This window comes from Triticum urartu, chromosome 2A, assembly GCF_056163025.1.
Source record: "Triticum urartu cultivar PI428250 chromosome 2A, HENAU_Tu73, whole genome shotgun sequence".
Lineage (NCBI taxonomy): Eukaryota > Viridiplantae > Streptophyta > Magnoliopsida > Poales > Poaceae > Triticum > Triticum urartu.
In genome coordinates, this window is record NC_141874.1 from 140462232 (window position 1) to 140483440 (window position 21209).

General features: G+C 43.9%; 1 protein-coding gene across 2 annotated transcripts; it reads right to left on the reverse strand.

The window, feature by feature from the left end:
- Window positions 1–6262: 6262 nt before the first annotated feature.
- LOC125536242 (PI-PLC X domain-containing protein At5g67130) lies at window positions 6263–8650 on the reverse strand. 2 transcript variants are annotated; one of them, XM_048699426.2, is made up of 9 exons: window positions 8359–8650; window positions 8166–8273; window positions 7936–8058; window positions 7690–7827; window positions 7496–7594; window positions 7115–7418; window positions 6824–7047; window positions 6674–6760; window positions 6263–6582 (listed from the first exon to the last, which is right to left on the reverse strand). In XM_048699426.2, exons 1-9 carry the CDS (start codon window positions 8365–8367, stop codon window positions 6499–6501), a joined length of 1176 nt encoding a protein of 391 aa, XP_048555383.1. In that variant the 5' UTR covers window positions 8368–8650; the 3' UTR covers window positions 6263–6498. The 2 variants fall into 2 exon arrangements, with proteins under 2 accessions (XP_048555383.1, XP_048555384.1); XM_048699427.2 differs by lacking the exon at window positions 8359–8650 and having other exon boundaries at window positions 7976–8058; window positions 8166–8215.
- Window positions 8651–21209: the final 12559 nt, after the last annotated feature.

Genomic DNA, 21209 nt, shown 5'->3' on the forward strand with positions numbered 1-21209 from the left:
GACAGGGTATATAAGGATGGAGGAGGCCGGGCGGGGGTTTAGTGCGGGCCCGGGCCGGCTGGGCCGGACAGAGTGGACCGGCCGCGGCCGGTGTGGGCTGCTCCTTTTTGCCTTTTTCCCTTTGCTTGTCATGGAAGTGAGCAGTATGCATGCAGTCTCAGTGTGGCCCTTGGTGAATCAGTCAGACTTGCCAGAGCAACAAATGATATGATGTCAGCTCATGTCTATGAGATTAGGCTGATTGTAATGGGTAATATCATAAATTAGTATCATATCTATGATACTAATGTATGATACTAGCTTTGTAATGCATAATAGTATTATCATATATAATTTTGTTTATTGTCATAGATGACACATAGTAGTATAGTATTTATTATGATACGGTATCATAATATAATACTCAATTCTCTCTTTTTTTTTCATTTAATTCTATGCCACATCATTTAAATTACTAATCAGTAACTTCAAAGTCCTAGGCAACAGAAATAGTTCTTGATTTACTGTGGACAAGGCGCCAGCATCTCATCTCGCCTACTTAAAAAGAACTTAACGTTTTGTCGTATGTCTTATCTTTCGTTCACGAAACACTCACCCCAACCTCTACATCCAGTCTTTTTTTACCTTGCCTGATTATCCTCAAATCAAATTGGTAATGCAATTGATGCATATCAATCGGGTGGGGTAACCTACGTTCTGTTTGGTAAACCAATAAATCATGACAATTTATTTACATTTTACATCTTCCAAAAATAACTTAACCTTCGGGTATTTCTCATGAAGCAATCACGGTGATTTAGTTGCCTTTTTTGTAGCTTTTTTTTGATAAAGGACTTTTCATTGAATAGATATATCGTGATGATACAATCGTATTGAAAGAAAGCCCAGCCTCTACATAGCTAGAAGCACACAGTCAAAAAGTTCAGAGCACTCTAAATTGAAATAATTCGATACAAAGCCAAGCAATAAATCATGTCCAGCCTAGGAAGCGGTAGACCCTATCCGTAAATCACACCGCCATCCATGTGGGTAGAAAACCTCCCTGGCCGTACGCTCCAGCCGTGTAGACGCCATCATAAAAAGGTCCCTGTCCTCCGGCTTCTGCAGGATAGACCGCATACGGATCCATCGTGTACAAACATGGATAACCTTCGAAGTCGAGGTTGCGAGCAGCAGTCCTACGCATGGCCTTCACCAAAGAATCCTCGTCGGTGACTGCAGATCCGTCAGCCCCAACATGATGATGCCCGCTGCGCCTCAGCGGTGAAGGAGTAACATCGGCCTCGAAGCCCATCCCGTCGACTCCACAAGGCACAGATGGTTGTTGCAGCGTCGAAGAAGAAGAAAGAGGGGGCTGCCCTTCGGCCTCCATAAGTCCGGAAGCCGGCACCCCCCTGATGCCGGAGTAGTGGAAGATAACGCACGAAGCACCTTCATAGCAGACTCCTGGCTAGCTCGAACGGAGGGAGAGAAGATGACACCTCGTCGGGTCGGCGAAGCCGGAGTGGGAAGTGATGGCGACGACATTCATCGCCTGTTTTGTAGCTACAATTTATTTTTTCATTTCAGAGAGCAATCATGGTAATATACAACGGGCATGGTTTAGATGTACTTGTGTGCATGAAAAAGGAGGCATTTCATGCCCATAAGAAATCACATCTTCCTAAACTAAAGTTTGACATGAAAACATTATACCTTAGTGGCCCAACCTTCCCTCCCCACGCAGCCTCCATGCCAATTCCTCAAAAAAAAGACAATAGCCACCATGCCATGCGTTGTTACTATCATCAGCTCATGGCCGACGGGGCTGCCGCACCGCCTGCCCGCACCTCGACCCAACGCTCTCCCTTTAGTGGCTCACCACGTCACCACGCTCGCCACCAACTCTATCATGGCATGAATGCCTCTGTGCCATTTCCACGATTGTCATCAAGTAGTTGCGGCCCTCGCGTTCCTCTGCGGTAGATCAAGCTCCAAGCGCGCAGTAGTCGCCGACAAGCAAATAGACAGTCGACACCGCCTCTGTTTGGTTTGATCCGAAAAATCAAGGGAAATAGTTGCTTGAGTTTCTGTTGCGATGATCCCTCAGATCGGTCATTTGAGCGGAGCACAGACAGCGGTAGGGCCCAAATTGAATTCAATTCAATAATGGGCTCCGTCCCAGGTTGTTTTATCCCCTTAGAAAACTACCATTATCATTAAAGGGATTTTCGCTACCGGGTAAAAAAAAAATTAACAAGCTTCAATGCGTTGATTTATGTTTTAGGCATTTATTTATTCCAGTGCGCTTTATTATCATTTAAGGTTTTATAATAATGCAAATGCATGCTTAATAATTTGAAATAGCCAGTGAATACATTATTACTGTGCATGAGTGGTCGCCCGTAGCACGGGCATTCATCTACTAGTACAATGGTACCAAAAAGTGCCAAATCTACCGGATGTTTGCGTACAGAGAAAAGCTACGGGGATTTTACTTTAAAACAATCCCATAACTTTAGCGTCGTGCACCTCGAGTGCCAGTTCGATTACTTGAAGATCACACATTACAAGGGAAGGGAGGGCACCTTTCCCCCTCTGTACGTTAAAGCACGGAAGAGCTTTCAAATCAGTACGTTACAGCAGCTTGTGTGCACGAGAGAGGGCATCTTCGCTGGATGTAGTAGTAGTAGTACGCGCTAGTTATTGAAATGGTTTCTTTGTGAGATCCTACGTACGCCGGAGTGCGTTGAGGAATCGTACTGCGATTCTCAATTTCTCGATCGGGGATTCTTCCCTTAATCCCTTTGTTCATCTTACACGTTCGTGATCGCCAGGGCGGGGTTGAAAGACAAGTTTAACGTACCGTCACCAGCTAGCATAGGACTCCCTGTACCCCTTCGCTCGTGTCTCGGGCGCACAGGGCGGTAGGGTTTCCCCTGCCTCCCGCTGCTGCCGGTCTGCCTTGTATCTTGTGCCTATAAATCCATGGAGGTGTGATGGATCTCGGCCTTTGCCGATAGAGAACACTTCGTTTTGAATTTTTTAGCTTTCGTTGGGACTAGCACAGATGCTCGTGCATTGCAATGAGAAAACTTAGCTCTCACATACTTCTAGCAAGTCATCTATATTGCCACTTCTTCTCTTTGTCACCATCGTTGATGGTGGTCAGTTGTCTACTTATTTACAACAAATGTGATCAATCTGGAGGCGGTGAGCTAAGTCATTACACTCTACTATGCCGATTTCACGAGCCCCTCCCTGCATCGACTTGTAATTCCTCATGTGTTGCAACCGTCACATTCCTCTTCACGTGGTTCAACACTAATCAGGCGGTGAATTTCCTTATTGACCGCACACAATTATAATTCTGAATGCAAATTATGTTAAGGTGTGAGGATATCAACTTCTTCTTCTTCTTCTTCTTCTTCTTCTTCTTCTTCTTCTTCTTCTTCTTCTTCTTCTTCTTCTTTTGAAATGGAGGCTATCAACTTCTTGACTGAACATAGTTGCATACACTTCATTGTCGTCACCATCCACCTTCTTCGTCTCTACCTTGAACTTGGGCGTGTTTCCGGTAGCGAATTGTGTCGTGTTCTTCTGCCATGGCCAACAAAACGTAGTTTAAAAAACAAAACAGGTGAGCATCCTGAACTTACATATACGTGATGTCAACACTGATTCCCCAACATTATAATTTTTGGTCTTCTCACAACATGCTCTCTTTTTTTTGCGGGTTATCACAACATGCTCTCACATCCATAGTAACATTATTATTACATGATGATAACTCCATGACAAAGCAATGTGGGAGTAAACTTGTTGTTCTAACCATCAAGCATAAAAGTGAAAATTAATATTCACGGAGTTCATTTCCATTAGCTACAAATCAATCAACTGTTAACTTTACTTTCGCACTTCCCTTGAAAAAAACTTAACTTCCACACTGCCCTAAATAATTCCTTACTCCATATAAACATAACCAAGCATAATTTATATGTACCACATGAAATTCGAAACAACATTATCAGGAAATGGAGTACGCAACATACATGCAAGTTATTTTTGCGCGGGTACATGTAGGTTACTTAGCGTGTGTGATGACCTCATTTATTTAAGGGTTGTCTAGACTCGGTGGACTAAGATTTAACGAAGTCTCAGTCGAGTGACGTGAGCGTAGTTGTGGTGCTACGATCGGCACGGCTGGATGTTGCAAACGGCGAGGAAAAATATTGCAACGGTACTACAAGCAACTCCAACATATGCTGCAACCATTCTGACTAAAATGCTACGACCTTCAATGGAGGATGTTGCGAGTGATAAGATGACGTGCTACAATCGACGAGGGATGGCATGCTACAACTAGCAAGACAGATGCTGCAACCGGTAGAAATAAATATTGCAAGCGATGGGACAAAATGTTGCAAGGTGAACCGAGACTTAGTTAAATCTGAGTCGAGTTAGTTTTAGCATGCAAGCCCGTTTATTTAATGGGTCCTCTCTCTCATCCCAGAGTCCTTCTAGTTCCATTCTTTCCTGCCAAATGCATATCTCTTAAAAAAATTCTACGTGCTCAATTGCTCATAATACGAAGTTATTTCTTCTTTGAATTCTTTTCCTTCCTGCTCATAAGAGGATTTAATGAATGGAATTTATTTATTCGTTCTTCTAATTTATTCCTTTTTGCTGCCGAATTTATTTCATTCTTCTCACACAAGTAATTGTTTCCCTTCGTGCTCAACAACTCATAATAGCGGGATTTAATTTCTTCCTTCCTCACACAAGAGTGTGCTCATATTGTGACCAAATGAGACATACTCCTTGAGGCGGCTTATTAATTTTAATTCATAGACATATATAAATTGATGCGATTCGGTGTAAGAAAGCAAGGTGGGACAGTTCAATAGCTGAAAGGACGACCTGATGTTCACTCCTTGTGTAGCCATAGAGATTCGTACATGGGAATCCATCCAATATGGCACACCGCACACGTACTGTCCAAGCTGTTCCACAGCGCGGGCCTGACCAAGGTCGTCCAATATGAGTGTATCAAAAATTGGAAACCTCATCTTTTCTGCATACACGATAGCTAGCTCACTTTGCTGCACATTTAGGAATAGGATGGTAGGTCACAAGTTCATGTCTTACACTCGAACAATTATTTTTGCCTCGTTTTTCCTGACTGTGTTGCTGCGCCGGCTTTGTTTGAGCGACGAGTGAGGCCCAATAGATATCAGCCAGCACGCTCGAAGGAAAAAGCAACAATTGATGGGTAAAAAGAATGGTAACAACATTGTGCACAAAAACAAATCATTATTTTGGAGGACCGGAAATTTATAGTGTGGGTGAACAAGCCAAAAAATGGAGAAACGCATCATATCATACTTTATTGGTACGCATAGATAGATGTTTGTCTTGCTCAAGAAAGAAGGCGGCGGTGGCTCCTTGAAGATGAAGTTTTTTTTATCTCTAGCCCCCGTCTTAAAGGTGTGTCTAACATAGTTGGAGGACGTGTGAAGGTGTGTCTCCGGCGGATCTCATGGGATACGATCAGTGTTTGTCTTCGAAGGAATTGACTTGGCCCGGTATTTGTTCGTATGTCTATAGTTTGAATCATTTTGATCTACACTTCTAAGGTGTCGGCTGTTTGGTACGTTGGTCCTGTGAGGCCTTAGAGCAACTCCAGTCGCTCATCTAAAAAACTTTTCTTAAAAGCCGTTTTACGGGATGTACGTATAATTTAGAGGAAATCGTCTGATGACCAATTTTCCTTGTTCTCGTAAACATCTTTCTCTAAAGCCTTTTCTTTTACTTTTACTTGCAAAAAGGCCTAAGGCCAAAGATTAAGTAACACGTGTCCTTACAAACATGGAAGAAGGGGCTGACAAATTGTTGATGTAGACCATAAGATGGCATGTAGAAACTCCGAAGACCACAAAAACTGGTTGAATTTGGACAGATCCCTTGGAAACCTAAACATAATAGACCCAGAAGACCCGGCGGGGAAAAAGATCCACACGCCCTTCGTTGACGATGAGCATACTGAAAGTGGCACATAGTGGGAGACAAAGTAGTTTTTAAAGATTTTTTTTGCCCGGTGCAACGCATGGGCATTTATACTAGTTTCTCTAAAACCCTTTCTTTTACTTTTTGCTAAACAAGTCTGGCTAATGACAAGTCTGCATGAATCAACAACTTTTCTCTCTGGACAGTACCAGCAGTATCAGTACCATACCACAAATGTCCACGAATGTCCCGATCCCACCCGCACCTATCCAACGTCTGCATGGAGCAACAACTTTTCTCTCTCGACAATATCAGTGTCAGTACCAGCAGTACAATGGAGTACTAGCATCCACCAGCAGTAGTTGCGCTCTCACGGCCGGCGTGCACCGGTGCACGAGCGCAGCAAGGCTGGTCCTGTCCGTCCTCCCTGGCACCCAATCCAATCTCTCACGCATTGCTGCACACGCGACATGAGTTCATGACAAGCACAACCAACAAGAACCGAACGACTTCTCATGCCCTCGTCGTCCCACCGTGACCCGGCATCAGCCCAGCCTTGCCGAGCAGGCCATACAGCACGTCCTTCAGAGTTCGTTTCTGCAGCAGCAAGAAGGCACGCAAACAAAGCTGCTCGTCACGATTTTCACTCGATTATTTACCGGAGGAAGGAGAAAAACGGAGATCTCACCGTGCACGCGCGCACGTCGTCGCGGCCGCAGATGAGCATCCCGTTGAGCATGTCCGTGGCCTCGAACACGCCGCCGCCGTCGCTTCTCTGAAACCGAACAAGTTTGAGGCATTCCACGGATTAGTACAGGCAAAGTAGCGCGCGCGGTACCTTGTAGTAATCGACGGCCAGGAAGTTGGCCCAGCGGTCGCCGGCGGCGGCGTGGCACGCCCGGAGCACGTCCGCGAGCCCCAGCGAGTGCTCCACGCACGCCGTCACCCGGAGCGGCACCGTGTGGAAGTAGTTCACCAGGACCAGCGACCTCGTCCGGTTGTCGAGGGCCAGGGACTCGGCGCGCCTGTGGCACGCGCGAGAGCTCATCCCGCCATCGCCGTCTGCATGCGCCACCACATGATCAGCATCTCGGCTTCGTTCTGAGAAATTCCCACCGCTGAATCTTACACTGGTTTTCGACCATGAAGTTCCACTGGTACGCGATCCCCTCGGCGCGCTGCTTCGTCTCGTCGGAGGTGAAGACGAGGAGGCGGTGGTTGCGCCTGATCATGTCGCGGACGCGAGGCCAGTCGCCGCCGTCCCGCGGCATGCTCGACACCGGGAACCAGTACTTGGTCAGGCCCGCGCTGTCGAACAGCTTGGACAGGCCGTGGTCAGCGCTGACATAGTCCTCCAGGATCAGCGTCACGATCTCCGACGGGTTCGCCGACAAGAACGCCTCGACCTCCATCATGGTGCCGATGGCCGGCTCCTGCAGAATCACCGATGATACTACAATCTTCAGTTCCAATGCCGTCCTAGAACGCTAGTCAAGTTCAATTTACTCACGAACGCCGTGAAGTCGAAGCACTTCCCTCCCTTTGAGTGGCAAAGCCAAATGTCGTCGCGGAAGTCGTACACGTCTAGCATCAGCGCCCGGACTCCGTTCTGCGGAAGGCGGACCGCGCAGTTCAGTCAGAATCCAAGAACTGACTGACTGAAATTACCAGCAAATTTGAAGTAGTGATGGGTCACATTCAGACATTCAGTTGATCGGTGACCGAATCGTCCTGGTTGTAAAGCGTGATCCGCGGGACTCCGGTGTGGGACGGCTCGCCGCGGATCGAGAACGAGTTGTGCGTCGTCAGGAACGCGTACTTGTTGAACGGCAACGATGTATCCTAATAAGGAATGAAAGATGAGCAGCACTAGATACCGAACAGTTGCAGAAATGGAGATGAGTAGAAGAAAACAGAGCAATGGCAGAGTAGCACGAGTCCACCACTCACAGCTATCTTGAACGGGTCGGCGACCGTCGTCCGGACGCACCTTTTGCCGGCGAACTCGATCCAGCAGTTGTAGCAGTAGAGCTCGGACCCGCAGTCGGCTTCTGACGAGCATCGGTCGCCGAGCTGCAAATCCCAGCGTCAGACCAGACCTCTATTATATCTCCAGAAGAAATATCTCACGGTCATGGCAAGGCCGGCGAGGAGGATAGACAGATAGAAACGTGACCGACCTCGCATCGCCCGCCTGAGCAAGCTGCTGCCCCTTCTAACAGCAACACCACACATAGTATTACCAGAAGAAGAAGAATTGTGCTTCCTAAGCTGTGCATGATAACTCCCTGCAGCCCAATAGCAGCAAAAGCCATCAGTATCGATCACAGATTTGGGACTAAGGATCCCACCTGAACCATCACTGAATCACACCTGAACCATGGGACTAAGGATGATGATGATGATGCGGCAAAACGAGGGAACAACCCTGTATCCTCGTTGTTTCTTGGCTGCTGAATCCTGACGATTAGGTCCCTTTTGGCTGCGCGATGGTCATACCACGGCATCTCTTGTGTGCTGCAGAAGGGTCGTGAAGATGTGGCTGTGGCAAGCAGATTCAGGGGAGAACCTGCGGCTTGGCCTGCAGGAATATGCTTCCAGCTTTCAAAGGTCAGCATTAGGTGCCACGCATCAAAAGTGTGGCCATGCTTTTGTTTCCATTCCCGTTTCTTGTCAAGTGCACCTTAGTGCTTTGCCCGGTTTGAACCTCGTGACATTTCTTGACGATTCATGGTAAAGAATACGGAGGTGTGTCTCTCTCAGCTTGGTGATTCGTAGCCAAAAAAGAATAGAAATTCTTGTCATATGACTTGACAAAATTCGACACACCGGCCGGTTATGCGGACAGAAATTTAACACCGGGACGGACTTCAGCAGCAGACAGGGACAGACAGCATATGCCGGACTACGGATGCGCTTTCGCTCTCAGTTCTGAATCGTATCCAAATTTAGGGCACCGATGATGCTTACCTGCTTGCTCGAAGGAAGTCCCAGAGGGGTCCAGGGCGCGCTGACTGAAAGGCCGGCGGCTGAGGGGTTTGCGAAGAATTGGTAGCCCCAGAGAAGAGAGCTCGATCAGTTCGTGTAGCTTTGGGACAAGCTTCTATTAGAGCAACTCCAATGAGGTTCGATCAGTTCGTGTAGCTTTGGGACAAGCTTCAATTAGAGCAACTCCAATAAGGCGACCCAGTTTGTTACTCGCGTTTTTTCGGGTCGGCATGGGTAAAAATAATGGCCCAACGCGCCGACCCAAATCCAAATCATATTTGTTTCGTGTCCGCGCCGACGCATTTGCGGCCCAAATTTGCGTCCCAAATGCGTCGGCGCGGACGTTCAATGGACGTCACACGCGCCTTCTTACTGTCCGCCACGTCTCCACCTGGCGGCCGCTCAACTACCCGCTGTTACGCGGTCAGCTTAATTTATGACCACGGGTCCACGCGTCAGCGACGGCGGTCGCACTTTTTTAAGCAGACCGTGCGGCGGAGCCGTCCTCATCCAAACTCGCCGTCCACATCTAGGCAAGCTCGCTCCCCCGTCGCCGACAAACCCTAGTGTCGTGGGTTTGTCACGGCAGATGTCCTCGTGAAAGGACTTAGTCGTGGAGCCATCGCTACGGTTAGCTTAAAGGGGTTAAATCGGACAAGGGACACGAGAGTTTTTTATACTAGTTCGGCCCCTCCGATGAAGGTAAAAGCCTACGTCTAGTCGTGTTGGTATTGCTAGGGTTTCGATGACCAAGGAGCGAATCCGCTTTGCCTGGCTCTCGAGTTGTTGTCTGTTGTCTTTAAACCGCTGTCGGGTCGTTCCTTTATATACACAGATTGACGTCCGCCGGTTTACAGAGTCCCGAGGCCGGATCATAAACATGTCCGGCTCGGTCTCTATCCTTCCTATCTTACAATGTAAGTTACATGAGAAAGTCGATTTACATCTACAGGCATTAATTCGCCTTTGGGCCTTTGGGCCTTCGTAAAGCGCCACCATTTTTACGTCTTCATGGGCTTCTGATCTTCTTGGAGTTAATCCGGCTACTCCTGGCCGGTTTACGTCCAGTAGTAATATCACCAACATTAGGCCCCAGATTGATTTGAACTTGTTCATGTCAATCTTCAACACTTAGAAAAATTCTTCCCTTTCACCTTCACCTTAATCTTGTAAACCGTCGTGACGTCATACTCCAGGATCATGTTAAATCGCCATGACGCCATCTTGTTATTTAAAAATGGTACATCTCACCTTGAGTTAATGAGCCTCCGACAATCGAGGCGACCGCTCCTGTTAGGTATCCAATATTTTGACCCCTTGATTCTCGCGCCTGTTACCTCCCCCTTTACCTTATAAATAGGGCCACGGGTCATTTCCTTTTTTCCCCTACGTCTCTTCGCTTCTTCTTCCTCCTCGCGACGCCTCTGCACCCGAGCGCCACCGCCGTCGCCGAGCTTCACTTCCGCCTCTCCGTTGGCCGCTGCATTGACCTGGTTGCACCAGAGAGCCGCGGCGTACCTCCGCTGCTTCAACAGCCGCTGTAAGTCTTTCGCTTTCCTCCTCTGTAGATCTATCTAGGGTTTCATTGTTCATCGAAGCTCCGGCACTGTTCTTCCCTGTTCCTCCTTAGTCCATGGATAAAAACCTCCAGCTTGATGTATTCCGTGTAACAGCTACAACATTCCTTATCTTCTGCTATCACAAAAAACCCTTATGCGCATAAAAACTGATCTGGACCTTTGTGAACCGCTTCGGGACCAATATTTTTAGGTCTAAATCTTTTTGCTTTTCATGTCTTAAAGTAGATCCAAAGTTTTCATGTAATCTTGTGAAACCTGTTTTACCTTATTTAGTCGTTCTTGCCTTAGATCTGTATCTTCTTTACCACATAGGCGGTTTACCCTTGTAGAAAGCAATCTATCACATACCATTAGTCCCCTTGTAAACCGGCAATCCCATTATCTCCGTTGCCATACTCCGGTTTAGCAGTATGTGTATACCTTTGTTCCGTTTATCGCTTTGGCATTCATCATTGTATCAGCCCCCGGTTTACGAAATTTACATACTTGGATTTCTTTATCCCGTTGCACCTTATGCACTACCATGAATGAAATGTAAACCGGTATTTCTTTTCAGCTTTTCACTTGCAATGGCCAAACAGTTTTATTCCTGCAACTGGGCTTCCTCCCGGGTTATCGAGGAGCAACTGAATGGAATGGTCAAGATCGGAACCTTACCAAAGAAGAATGAGATCCGGTGGTGAGTTCCTAGGCCGGAAAATCCTCCCACCCCTAAGCAGGGTGAGGTAGTTGTGTTTGTTGATCACATAGGCCATGGTTTCAAACCGCCCGGGTCAAAGTTTTTCCGGGATGTGCTTGCCAGCTTTCAACTCCACCCTCAAGATATTGGACCCAACTCGGTATCTAATATATGCAACTTTCAAGTTTTCTGTGAAGCGTACCTCCAAGAAGAGCCAACTGTGGAGCTGTTCCGGGATTTCTTCCATCTGAACCGGCGCACCGAATTTGTAGACGGACCCAATACTGAACTCGGTGGCGTCTCCATTAAAAAAAGAGGTTGAATTTCCTCACGCCAAGCTGCACAGTCACCCCAAAGAGTGGAATCAAACTTGGTTCTACTGTAAAGACACCTCCCCTGAAGACAAAAATCCTCTGCCGGGTTACCGGGCCCACCGGCTTGCCAATACTCATCCACTTCCACAACACCTAAGTGCCCAGGAACGGCCCCGTATGCACCTCAACTCGCCAAGCTGAGAGCCTTCTTGGCCAACGGTTTAACAGGTGTAGACTTTGTCCGTTGTTGGATATCTTGGAGCATCTTGCCGTTAATTCGCCGCTCCGGCTTAATGTGCGAGTATACTGGTGAAGTAGAGGACTCCCAATGTCATACCAACATTCAGCTAACCGATGAAGAGGTCGCTGAGGCCGTCAAGAAGATATTGAACGAATCGGAAGCTGTATGTCGCCAAACCGGACTAGACCCCTTTTACACGCAGAACAAACTGCCTGCTGTGAGTATTGTTCCTCCGCTTTACCCTTGATATCTTTAGACTGTACAACCCTTGAATACCCTTCTTTTTACTTTTAAACAGGGTGATGATCCGTTTTAGAAGAAGAAACCTCAAGAGAAAGCGGCAAAAACTGCCCGCCCTAAAACCAAAGCCGTCAAAAAAACCACAAAGCGGAAAGCACATGAACGCATCAGTACGGAACTGGACGACGACCCGGATGAACCGGAAGTTGAGGTAGAACTTGATTCACTTGGTTCCCTTTTCATGCATCTCATTGACAATGATACTTATCAGGAGGATGTGGAGGGCAGCCAGGCTGACGATGCAGAGGTAATTATCCTCTCCTCCGGTTCAGGCTCTATGCCAACACAAAAAATCTGTCAAGCGGTCTGATATGTCTCCAACGTATCTATAATTTTTGATTGCTCCATGCTATATTATCTACTGTTTTGGACTATATTGGGCTTTATTTTCCACTTTTATATTATTTTTGGGACTAACCTATTAACCGGAGGCCCAACCCAGAATTGCTATTTTTTGCCTATTTCAGTGTTTTGAAGAAACGAAATATCAAACGGAGTCCAAACGGAAAAAACCTTTTCTAGAACGTGATTTTCTTCCCGAATATGACCCAGGAGACTTGGACCCTACGCCAAGGAAGCTTCGAGGTGGGCACGAGGAAGGGGGGCGCGCCCTACACCCTCGTGGGTCCACCGAAGCTCCACCAACGTACTTCTTCCTCCTATATATATCTACGTACCCCCAAACGAACAGAGACGGAGCCAAAAACCTAATTCCACCGCCGCAACTTTCTGTATCCACAAGATCCCATCTTGGGGCCTGTTCCGGAGCTCCGCCGGAGAGGGCCGTCATCACGGAGGCATTCTACATCATCATAGCCTCTCCGATGAAGTGTGAGTAGTTTACCTCAGACCTTCGGGTCCATAGTTATTAGCTAGATGGCTTCTTCTCTCTTTTTGGATCTCAATACAAAGTTCTCCCCCTCTCTTGTGGAGATCTATTCGATTTAATCTTCTTCTTTTTGCGGTGTGTTTGTTGAGACCGATGAATTATGGGTTTATGATCAAGTCTATCTATGAATAATATTTGAATCTTCTCTGAATTCTTTTATGTATGATTGGTTATATTTGCAAGTCTCTTCGAATTATCCGTTTGGTTTGGCCAACTAGATTGGTAGTTCTTGCCATGGGAGAAGTGCTTAGCTTTGGGTTGATCTTGCGGTGTCCTTTCCCAGTGACAGAAGGGGCAGGAAGGCACGTATTGCATCATTGCCATCGAGGATAACAAGATGGGGTTTATTTCATATTGCATGAATTTATCTCTCTACATCATGTCATCTTGCTTAAAGCGTTACTCTATTTTTAACTTAATACTCTAGATGCATGCTGGATAGCGGTCGATGAGTGGAGTAATAGTAGTAGATGCAGAATCGTTTCGGTCTACTTGTCACGGACGTGATGCCTATATACATGATCATACCTAGATATTCTCATAACTATGCTCAATTCTGTCAATTGCTCAACAGTAATTTGTTCACCCACCGTAGAATACTTATGCTCTTGAGAGAAGCCACTAGTGAAACCTATGGCCCCTGGGTCTATTCTCATCATATCCATCTCCATCACTTTAATCTTGCTTTGCTTTTTTACTTTGCCTTTTACTTTTCACTTTGCATCTCTATACCAAAAATACCAAAAATATTATATCTATCATATCTCACTCTCGTAAGTAACCGTGAAGGGATTGACAACCCCTAATCGCGTTGGTTGCGAGTAGCTATCGTTTTGTGCAGGTACGAGGGACTTGAGCGTGGCCTCCTACTGGATTGATACCTTGGTTCTCAAAAACCGAGGGAAATACTTACGCTACTCTGCTGCATCATCCTTTCCTCTTCGAGGAAATCCAACGCAAGCTCAAGAGGTAGCAAGAAGAATTTCTGGCGCCGTTGCCGGGGAGTCTATGCAAAAAGTCAACATACCAAGTACCCATCACAATCCCTATCTCTCGCATTACATTATTTGCCATTTGCCTCTCGTTTTCCTCTCCCCCACTTCACCCTTGCCGTTTTATTCGCCCTCTCTTTCCCAATCTCCTTCTCCTTCTCCTTCACCCTCTCTTTTCTGCTTGCTTTTTTGTTTGCTCGTGTGTTGGATTGCTTGTTTGTCGCGATGGCTCAAGATACTACCAAATTGTGTGACTTCACCAATACCAATAATAATGATTTCCTTAGCACTCCGATTGCTCCTCTTGCCAATACTGAATCTTGTGAAATCAATACTGCTTTGTTGAATCTTGTTATGAAAGATCAATTCGCCGGACTTCCTAGTGAAGATGCCGCTACTCATCTGAATAGCTTCGTTGATTTATGTGATATGCAAAAGAAAAAAGATGTCGATAATGATGTCGTTAAATTGAAGCTATTTCCTTTTTCGTTAGAGATCGTGCTAAAGCTTGGTTTTCGTCTTTGTCTAAAAATAGTATTGATTGTTGGAACAAGTGCAAAGATGCTTTTATCTCTAAGTATTTCCCTCCCGCTAAGATCATCTCTCTTAGAAACGATATTATGAACTTTAAGCAACTTGATCATGAACATGTTGCACAAGCTTGGGAGAGGATGAAATTAATGATACGTAATTGCCCTACTCATGGTTTGAAATTGTGGATGATTATACAAAACTTTTATGCCGGATTGAATTTTGCTTCTAGAAATCTTTTAGATTCGGCCGCGGGAGGCACTTTTATGGAAATCACTTTAGGAGATGCTACTAAACTCCTAGATAATATTATGGTTAATTATTCTCAATGGCATACTGAAAGATCTTCTAATAAAAAAGTGCATGCGATAGAAGAAATCAATGTTTTGAGTGGAAAGATGGATGAACTTATGAAATTATTTGCTACTAAGAGTGTTTCTTCTGATCCTAATGATATGCCTTTGTCTACTTTGATTGAGAATAACAATGAATCTATGGATGTAAATTTTGTTGGTAGGAATAATTTTGGTAACAACGCTTATAGAGGGAATTTTAATCCTAGGCCATATCCTAGTAATCCTTCTAATAATTATGGGAATTCCTACAAAAACTCTTATGGACATTATAATAAGATGCCCTCTGAATTTGAGAATAGTTTTAAAGAGTTTATGAATTCACAAAAGAATTTTAATGCTTTGCTTGAAGAGAAATTGCTTAAAGTTGATGATTTGGCTAGGAACGTTGATAGAATTTCTCTTGAGGTTGATCCTTTAAAGCTTAGATCTATTCCTCCTAAGCATGATATCAATGAGTCTCTCAAAGCCATGAGAATTTCCATTGATGAGTGCAAGGAAAGAACCGCTAGGATGCGTGCTTCCAAAGATGCCTTTATTAAAGCGTGTTCTTCCAATTCCTATGAAAATCAAGATGAAGATATAAAAGTTATTGATGTGTCTCCTATTAAATCTTTGCTTTGCAATATGAATCTTGATGAAACTGAATATGATCTTCCTTTACCTAGAAGGCGTTCTAAAAATTCGGAGTATTTAGATCTTTATGATGAAATTAATGAAAGTGGGATTGAAAGAAATAAAAATCTAGATGTTGCTAAACCCACTATATTGGATTTCAAGGAATTTAATTATGAAAGTTGCTCTTTAATTGATTGTATTTCCTTGTTGCAATTCGTGCTAAATTCTCCACATGCTTATAGTCAAAAGAAAGCCTTCACCGAACATATTGTTGATGCCTTGATGCAATCTTATGAAGAAAAACTTGAGTTGAAAGTTTCTATCCCTAGAAAAATCTATGATGAGTGGGAACCAACTATTAAAATTAAAATTAAAGATCATGAGTTTTATGCTTTGTGTGATTTGGGTGCTAGTGTTTTCAATATCCCCAAAACTTTGTGTGACTTGCTAGATTTCCGCAATTTTGATGATTGCTCTCTAAACTTGCATCTTGCGGATTCTAGTATTAAGAAACATATGGGAAGGATTAATGATGTTCTTATTGTTGCAAATAGGAATTATGTGCCCGTAGATTTCATTGTTCTTGATATAGATTGCAATCCTTCTTGCCCTATTATTCTTGGTAGACCTTTCCTTAGAACGGTTGGTGCGATTATTGATATGAAGGAAGGGAATATTAGATTTCAATTTCCATTAAAAAAGGGCATGGAACACTTTCCAAGAAAGAAAATAAAATTTCCATATGAAACTATCATGAGAGCCACTTATGGATTGCCTACCAAAGATGGCAATACCTAGATCTATCCTCGCTTTTATGCCTAGCTAGGGGCGTTAAACGATAGCGCTTGTTGGGAGGCAACCCAATTTTATTTTTATTCCTTGCTTTTTTCTCCTGATTAGTAATAAATAAATTATTTAGCCTCTGTTTTTGTTGTGTTTTTTGTGTTTAATTAGTGTTTGTGCCAAGTAGAACCGTTGGGAAGACTTGGGGAAAAGTCTTGTTGAACTTGCTGTAAAAAACAGAAACTTTAGCGCTCACGAGAACTGCTGTCATTTTTATTTGGAAAGTGATATTTAGTTAATTATTTTTTCATATGATTAATAGATAAATTCCTCACGTCCAGAAATTTATTTTAGAATTTTTGGGGTTCCAGAAGTTTGTGTTAGTTACAGATTACTACAGACTGTTCTGTTTTTGACAGATTCTGTTTTTCGTGTGTTGTTTGCTTATTTTGATGAATCTATGGTTAGTAAAATAGTTTATAATCCATAGAGAAGTTGGAATACAGTAGGTTTAACGCCAATATAAATAAAGAATGAGTTCATTACAGTACCTTGAAGTGGTCTTTTGTTTTCTTTCTCTAACGGAGCTCACGAGATTTCTATTGAGTTTTGTGTTGTGAAGTTTTCAAGTTTTGGGTGAATTCTTTTGATGGATTATGGAACAAGGAGTGGCAAGAGCCTAAGCTTGGGGATGCCCATGGCACCCCCAAGATAATCCAAGTACACCAAAAAGTCAAAGCTCGGGAATGCCCCAGAAGGCATCCCCTCTTTCGTCCACTTCCATCGGTAATTTACTTGGAGCTATATTTTTATTCACCAACATGATATGTGTTTTGCTTGGAGCGTCTTGTATTATTTGTGTCTTTGTGTTTTAGTGTGCCACAATCATCCTTTCTGTACACACCTTTTGAGAGAGCCATACATGAATTAAAATTTGATAGAATACTCTATGTGCTTCACTTATATCTTTTGAACTATGTAATTTTGCTCTATGTGCTTCACTTATATCTTTTGAGCGTTATAATTTTGCTCTATGTGCTTCACTTAGATCTTTTAAGAGCACGGTGGTGGATTTGTTTTAAAAAAAACTAATGATCTCTCATGCTTCACTTAAATTATTTTGAGAGTCTCTTAATAGCATGGTAATTTGCTTAATAATAACATGCTTGGTATTCAAGATTTGTGAAACTTTTTTTTGAGTGCATTGAATACTAAGAAAAGATTGAAGCATGATAATTGTTTTGAGATATGGAGGTGATAATATTAGAGTCATGCTAGTTGAGTAGTTGTGAATTTAAAGAATACTTGTGTTAAAGCTTGTGATTCTCGTAGCATGCACGTATGGTGAACCGTTATGTGATGAAGTCGGAGCATGATTTATTTATTGATTGTCTTCCTTATGAGTGGCGGTCGGGGACGAGCAATGGTCTTTTCCTACCAATCTATCCCCCTAGGAGCATGTGCGTAATACTTTGCTTTGATAACTTCTAGATTTTTGCAATAAGTATATGAGTTCTTTATGACTAATGTTGAGTCCATGGATTATATGCACTTTTTCCCATCCTTCCACCATTGCTAGCCTCTCTAATACCGCACTTTTCGCCGGTATCATACACCCACCATATACCTTCCTCAAAACAGCCACCATACCTACCTATTATGGCATTTCCATAGCCATTCTGAGATATATTGCCATGCAACTTTCCACCATCTAGTTTATCATGACACGCTCCATCATTGTCATATTGCTAGCATGATCATGTAGTTGACATCGTATTTGTGGCAAAGCCACTGTTCATAATTCTTTCATACATGTCACTCTTGATTCATTGCATATCCCGGTACACCGCTGGAGGCATTCATATAGAGTCATATTTTGTTCTAAGTATCAAGTTGTAATTGTTGAGTTGTAAGAAAAATAAAAGTGTGATGATCATCATTTTTAGAGCATTGTCCCAAGTGAGGAAAGAATGATGGAGACTATGATTCCCCCACAAGTCGGGATGAGACTCCGGACGAAAAATAAATAAAAGAGGCCAAAGAAGCCCAAAAAAAGAGAGAAAGAAAAGAGGCCATAAAAAAGAGAAAAGGCCCAAATAAAAAAATAAAAAAATGAGAGAAAAAGAGAGAAGGGACAATGTTACTATCCTTTTACCACACTTGTGCTTTAAAGTAGCACCATGATCTTCATGCTAGAGAGTCTCTCGTTATGCCACTTTCATATACTAGTGGGAATTTTACATTATAGAACTTGGATTGTATATTCCAATGATGGGCTTCCTCAAAATGCCCTAGGTCTTCATGAGCAAGCAAGTTGGATGCACACCCACTTAGTTTCTTTTGATGAGCTTTCATATACTTATAGCTCTAGTGCATCCGTTGCATGGCAATCCCTACTCACTCACATTGATATCTATTGATGGGCATCTCCATAGCCCGTTGATACGCCTAGTTGATGTGACACTATCTTCCCCTCTTTTTGTCTTCTCCACAACCACCATTCTATTCCACATATAGTGTTATATCCATGGCTCACGCTCATGTATTGCGTGAAGATTGAAAAAGTTTTGAAAAAGTTAGAGTATGAAACAATTGCTTGGCTTGTCATTGGGGTTGTGCATGATTTAAATACTTTGTGTGGTGAAGATAGAGCATAGCCAGACTATATGATTTTGTAGGGATAACTTTCTTTGGCCATGTTATTTTGAGAAGACATAATTGCTTTGTTAGTATGCTTGAAGTATTATTATTTTTATGTCAACATGAACACTTGTCTTGAATCTTTCGAATCTGAATATTCATATCACAATTAAGAAGATTTGCATTGAAATTATGCCAAGTAGCACTCCACATCAAAAATTCTCTTTTTATCATTTACCTACTCAAGGACGAGCAGGAATTAAGCTTGGGGATGCCTGATATGTCTCCAACGTATCAATAATTTTTGATTGCTCCATGCTATATTATCTATTGTTTTGGAATATATTAGGCTTCATTTTCCACTTTTATATTATTTTTGGGACTAACCTATTAACCGCAGGCCCAGCCCAGAATTGCTGTTTTTTGCCTATTTCAGTGTTTCGAAGAAACGGAATATCAAACGGAGTCCAAATGGAAAAAACCTTTCTGGAACATGATTTTCTTCCCGAATATGACCCAGGAGACTTGGACCCTACACCAAGGAAGCTTCGAGGTGGGCACAGGGTAGGGGGCGCGCCCTACACCCCCACGCACGCCCCCACCCTCATGGGCCCACTGAAGCTCCACCGACGTACTTCTTCCTCCTATATATATCTACGTACCCCAAACGAACAGAGACGGAGCCAAAAACCTAATTCCACCGCCGCAACTTTCCGTATCCACGAGATCCCATCTTGGGGCCTGTTCCGGAGCTCTGCCGGAGAGGGCCGTCATCACAGATTCTACATCATCATAGCCTCTCTGATGAAGTGTGAGTAGTTACCTCAGACCTTCAGGTCCATAGTTATTAGCTAGATGGCTTCTTCTCTCTTTTTGGATCTCAATACAAAGTTCTCCCCCTCTCTTGTGGAGATCTATTCGATGTAATCTTCTTCTTTTTGCGGTGTGTTTGTTGAGACCGATGAATTGTGGGTTTATGATCAAGTCTATCTATGAATAATATTTGAATCTTCTCTGAATTCTTTTATGTACGATTGGTTATCTTTGCAAGTCTCTTCGAATTATCCGTTTGGTTTGGCCAACTAGATTGGTAGTTCTTGCCATGGGAGAAGTGCTTAGCTTTGGGTTCGATCTTGTGGTGTCCTTTCCCAGTGACAGAAGGGGTAGCAAGGCACGTATTGCATCGTTGCCATCGAGGATAAAAAGATGGGGTTTATTTCATATTGCATGAATTTATCTCTCTACATCATGTCATCTTCCTTAAAGCGTTACTATGTTTTTAACTTAATACTCTAGATGCATGCTAGATAGCGGTCGATCAGTGGAGTAATAGTAGTAGATGCAGAATCGTTTCGGTCTACTTGTCACGGACGTGATGCCTATATACATGATCATGCCTAGATATTCTCATAACTATGCTCAATTCTGTCAATTGCTCAACAGTAATTTGTTCACCCACCGTAGAATACTTATGCTCTTGAGAGAAGCCACTAGTGAAACCTATGGCCCCCGGGTCTATTCTCATCATATCCATCTCCATCACTTTAATCTTGCTTTGCTTTTTTACTTTGCCTTTTACTTTTCACTTTGCATCTCTATACCAAAAATACCAAAAATATTATATCTATCAGATCTCACTCTCGTAAGTAACCGTGAAGGGATTGACAACCCCTAATCGCGTTGGTTGCGAGTAGCTATCGTTTTGTGCAGGTACGAGGGACTTGAGCGTGGCCTCCTACTGGATTGATACCTTGGTTCTCAAAAACTGAGGGAAATACTTACGCTACTCTGCTGCATCATCCTTTCCTCTTCGGGGAAATCCAACGCAAGCTCAAGAGGTAGCACGGTCCGGAAAGTAAGCTTTTCTCATCCTCTTGCTCACTTGGATCCAACATTTATTTTGAAGACGCAGCAGCACGAGGCTCGCCGCACAACCCAGCATAGCGGCCAAAAGGTCACTTCGGCCAGTTTACCTGACACCCCGGTTCGAAAGCGCCAATCTGAGGTCTCACCCACTTCTGACAATTCTTATCCCAAGGCAGGCTATTTCCGACAACCTCTTAATCCGTCCGATTCAAATTATCAGGTGACACCTCCTTCATCCTCTGGCGAGTCAACAACGACCCAACTTCCTCCTCTCAAAACTGTCGCTGGGTAAATACTTCAATCCCTTCTTTTGATGTTTTCATACTTTATATACTATGCTTAATTTTCGCATCTTTTTCTGTTTTAGAGCCAAAGCCAGACCCAGCAAAAAGGCTCGGGTGACCAGTCCGCCCGAAGACCAGATAGTTCTTGAACCGGAGCAAACGGCTG

Coding starts and splice junctions, on each gene's coding strand:
- LOC125536242 (XM_048699426.2), bottom strand. Junction 8,059..8,165: donor GCTCAGGCGGGCGATGCGAG/GTCGGTCACGTT, acceptor TGGGATTTGCAG/CTCGGCGACCGATGCTCGTC. Junction 6,583..6,673: donor ACGACGTGCGCGCGTGCACG/GTGAGATCTCCG, acceptor TTGCTGCTGCAG/AAACGAACTCTGAAGGACGT.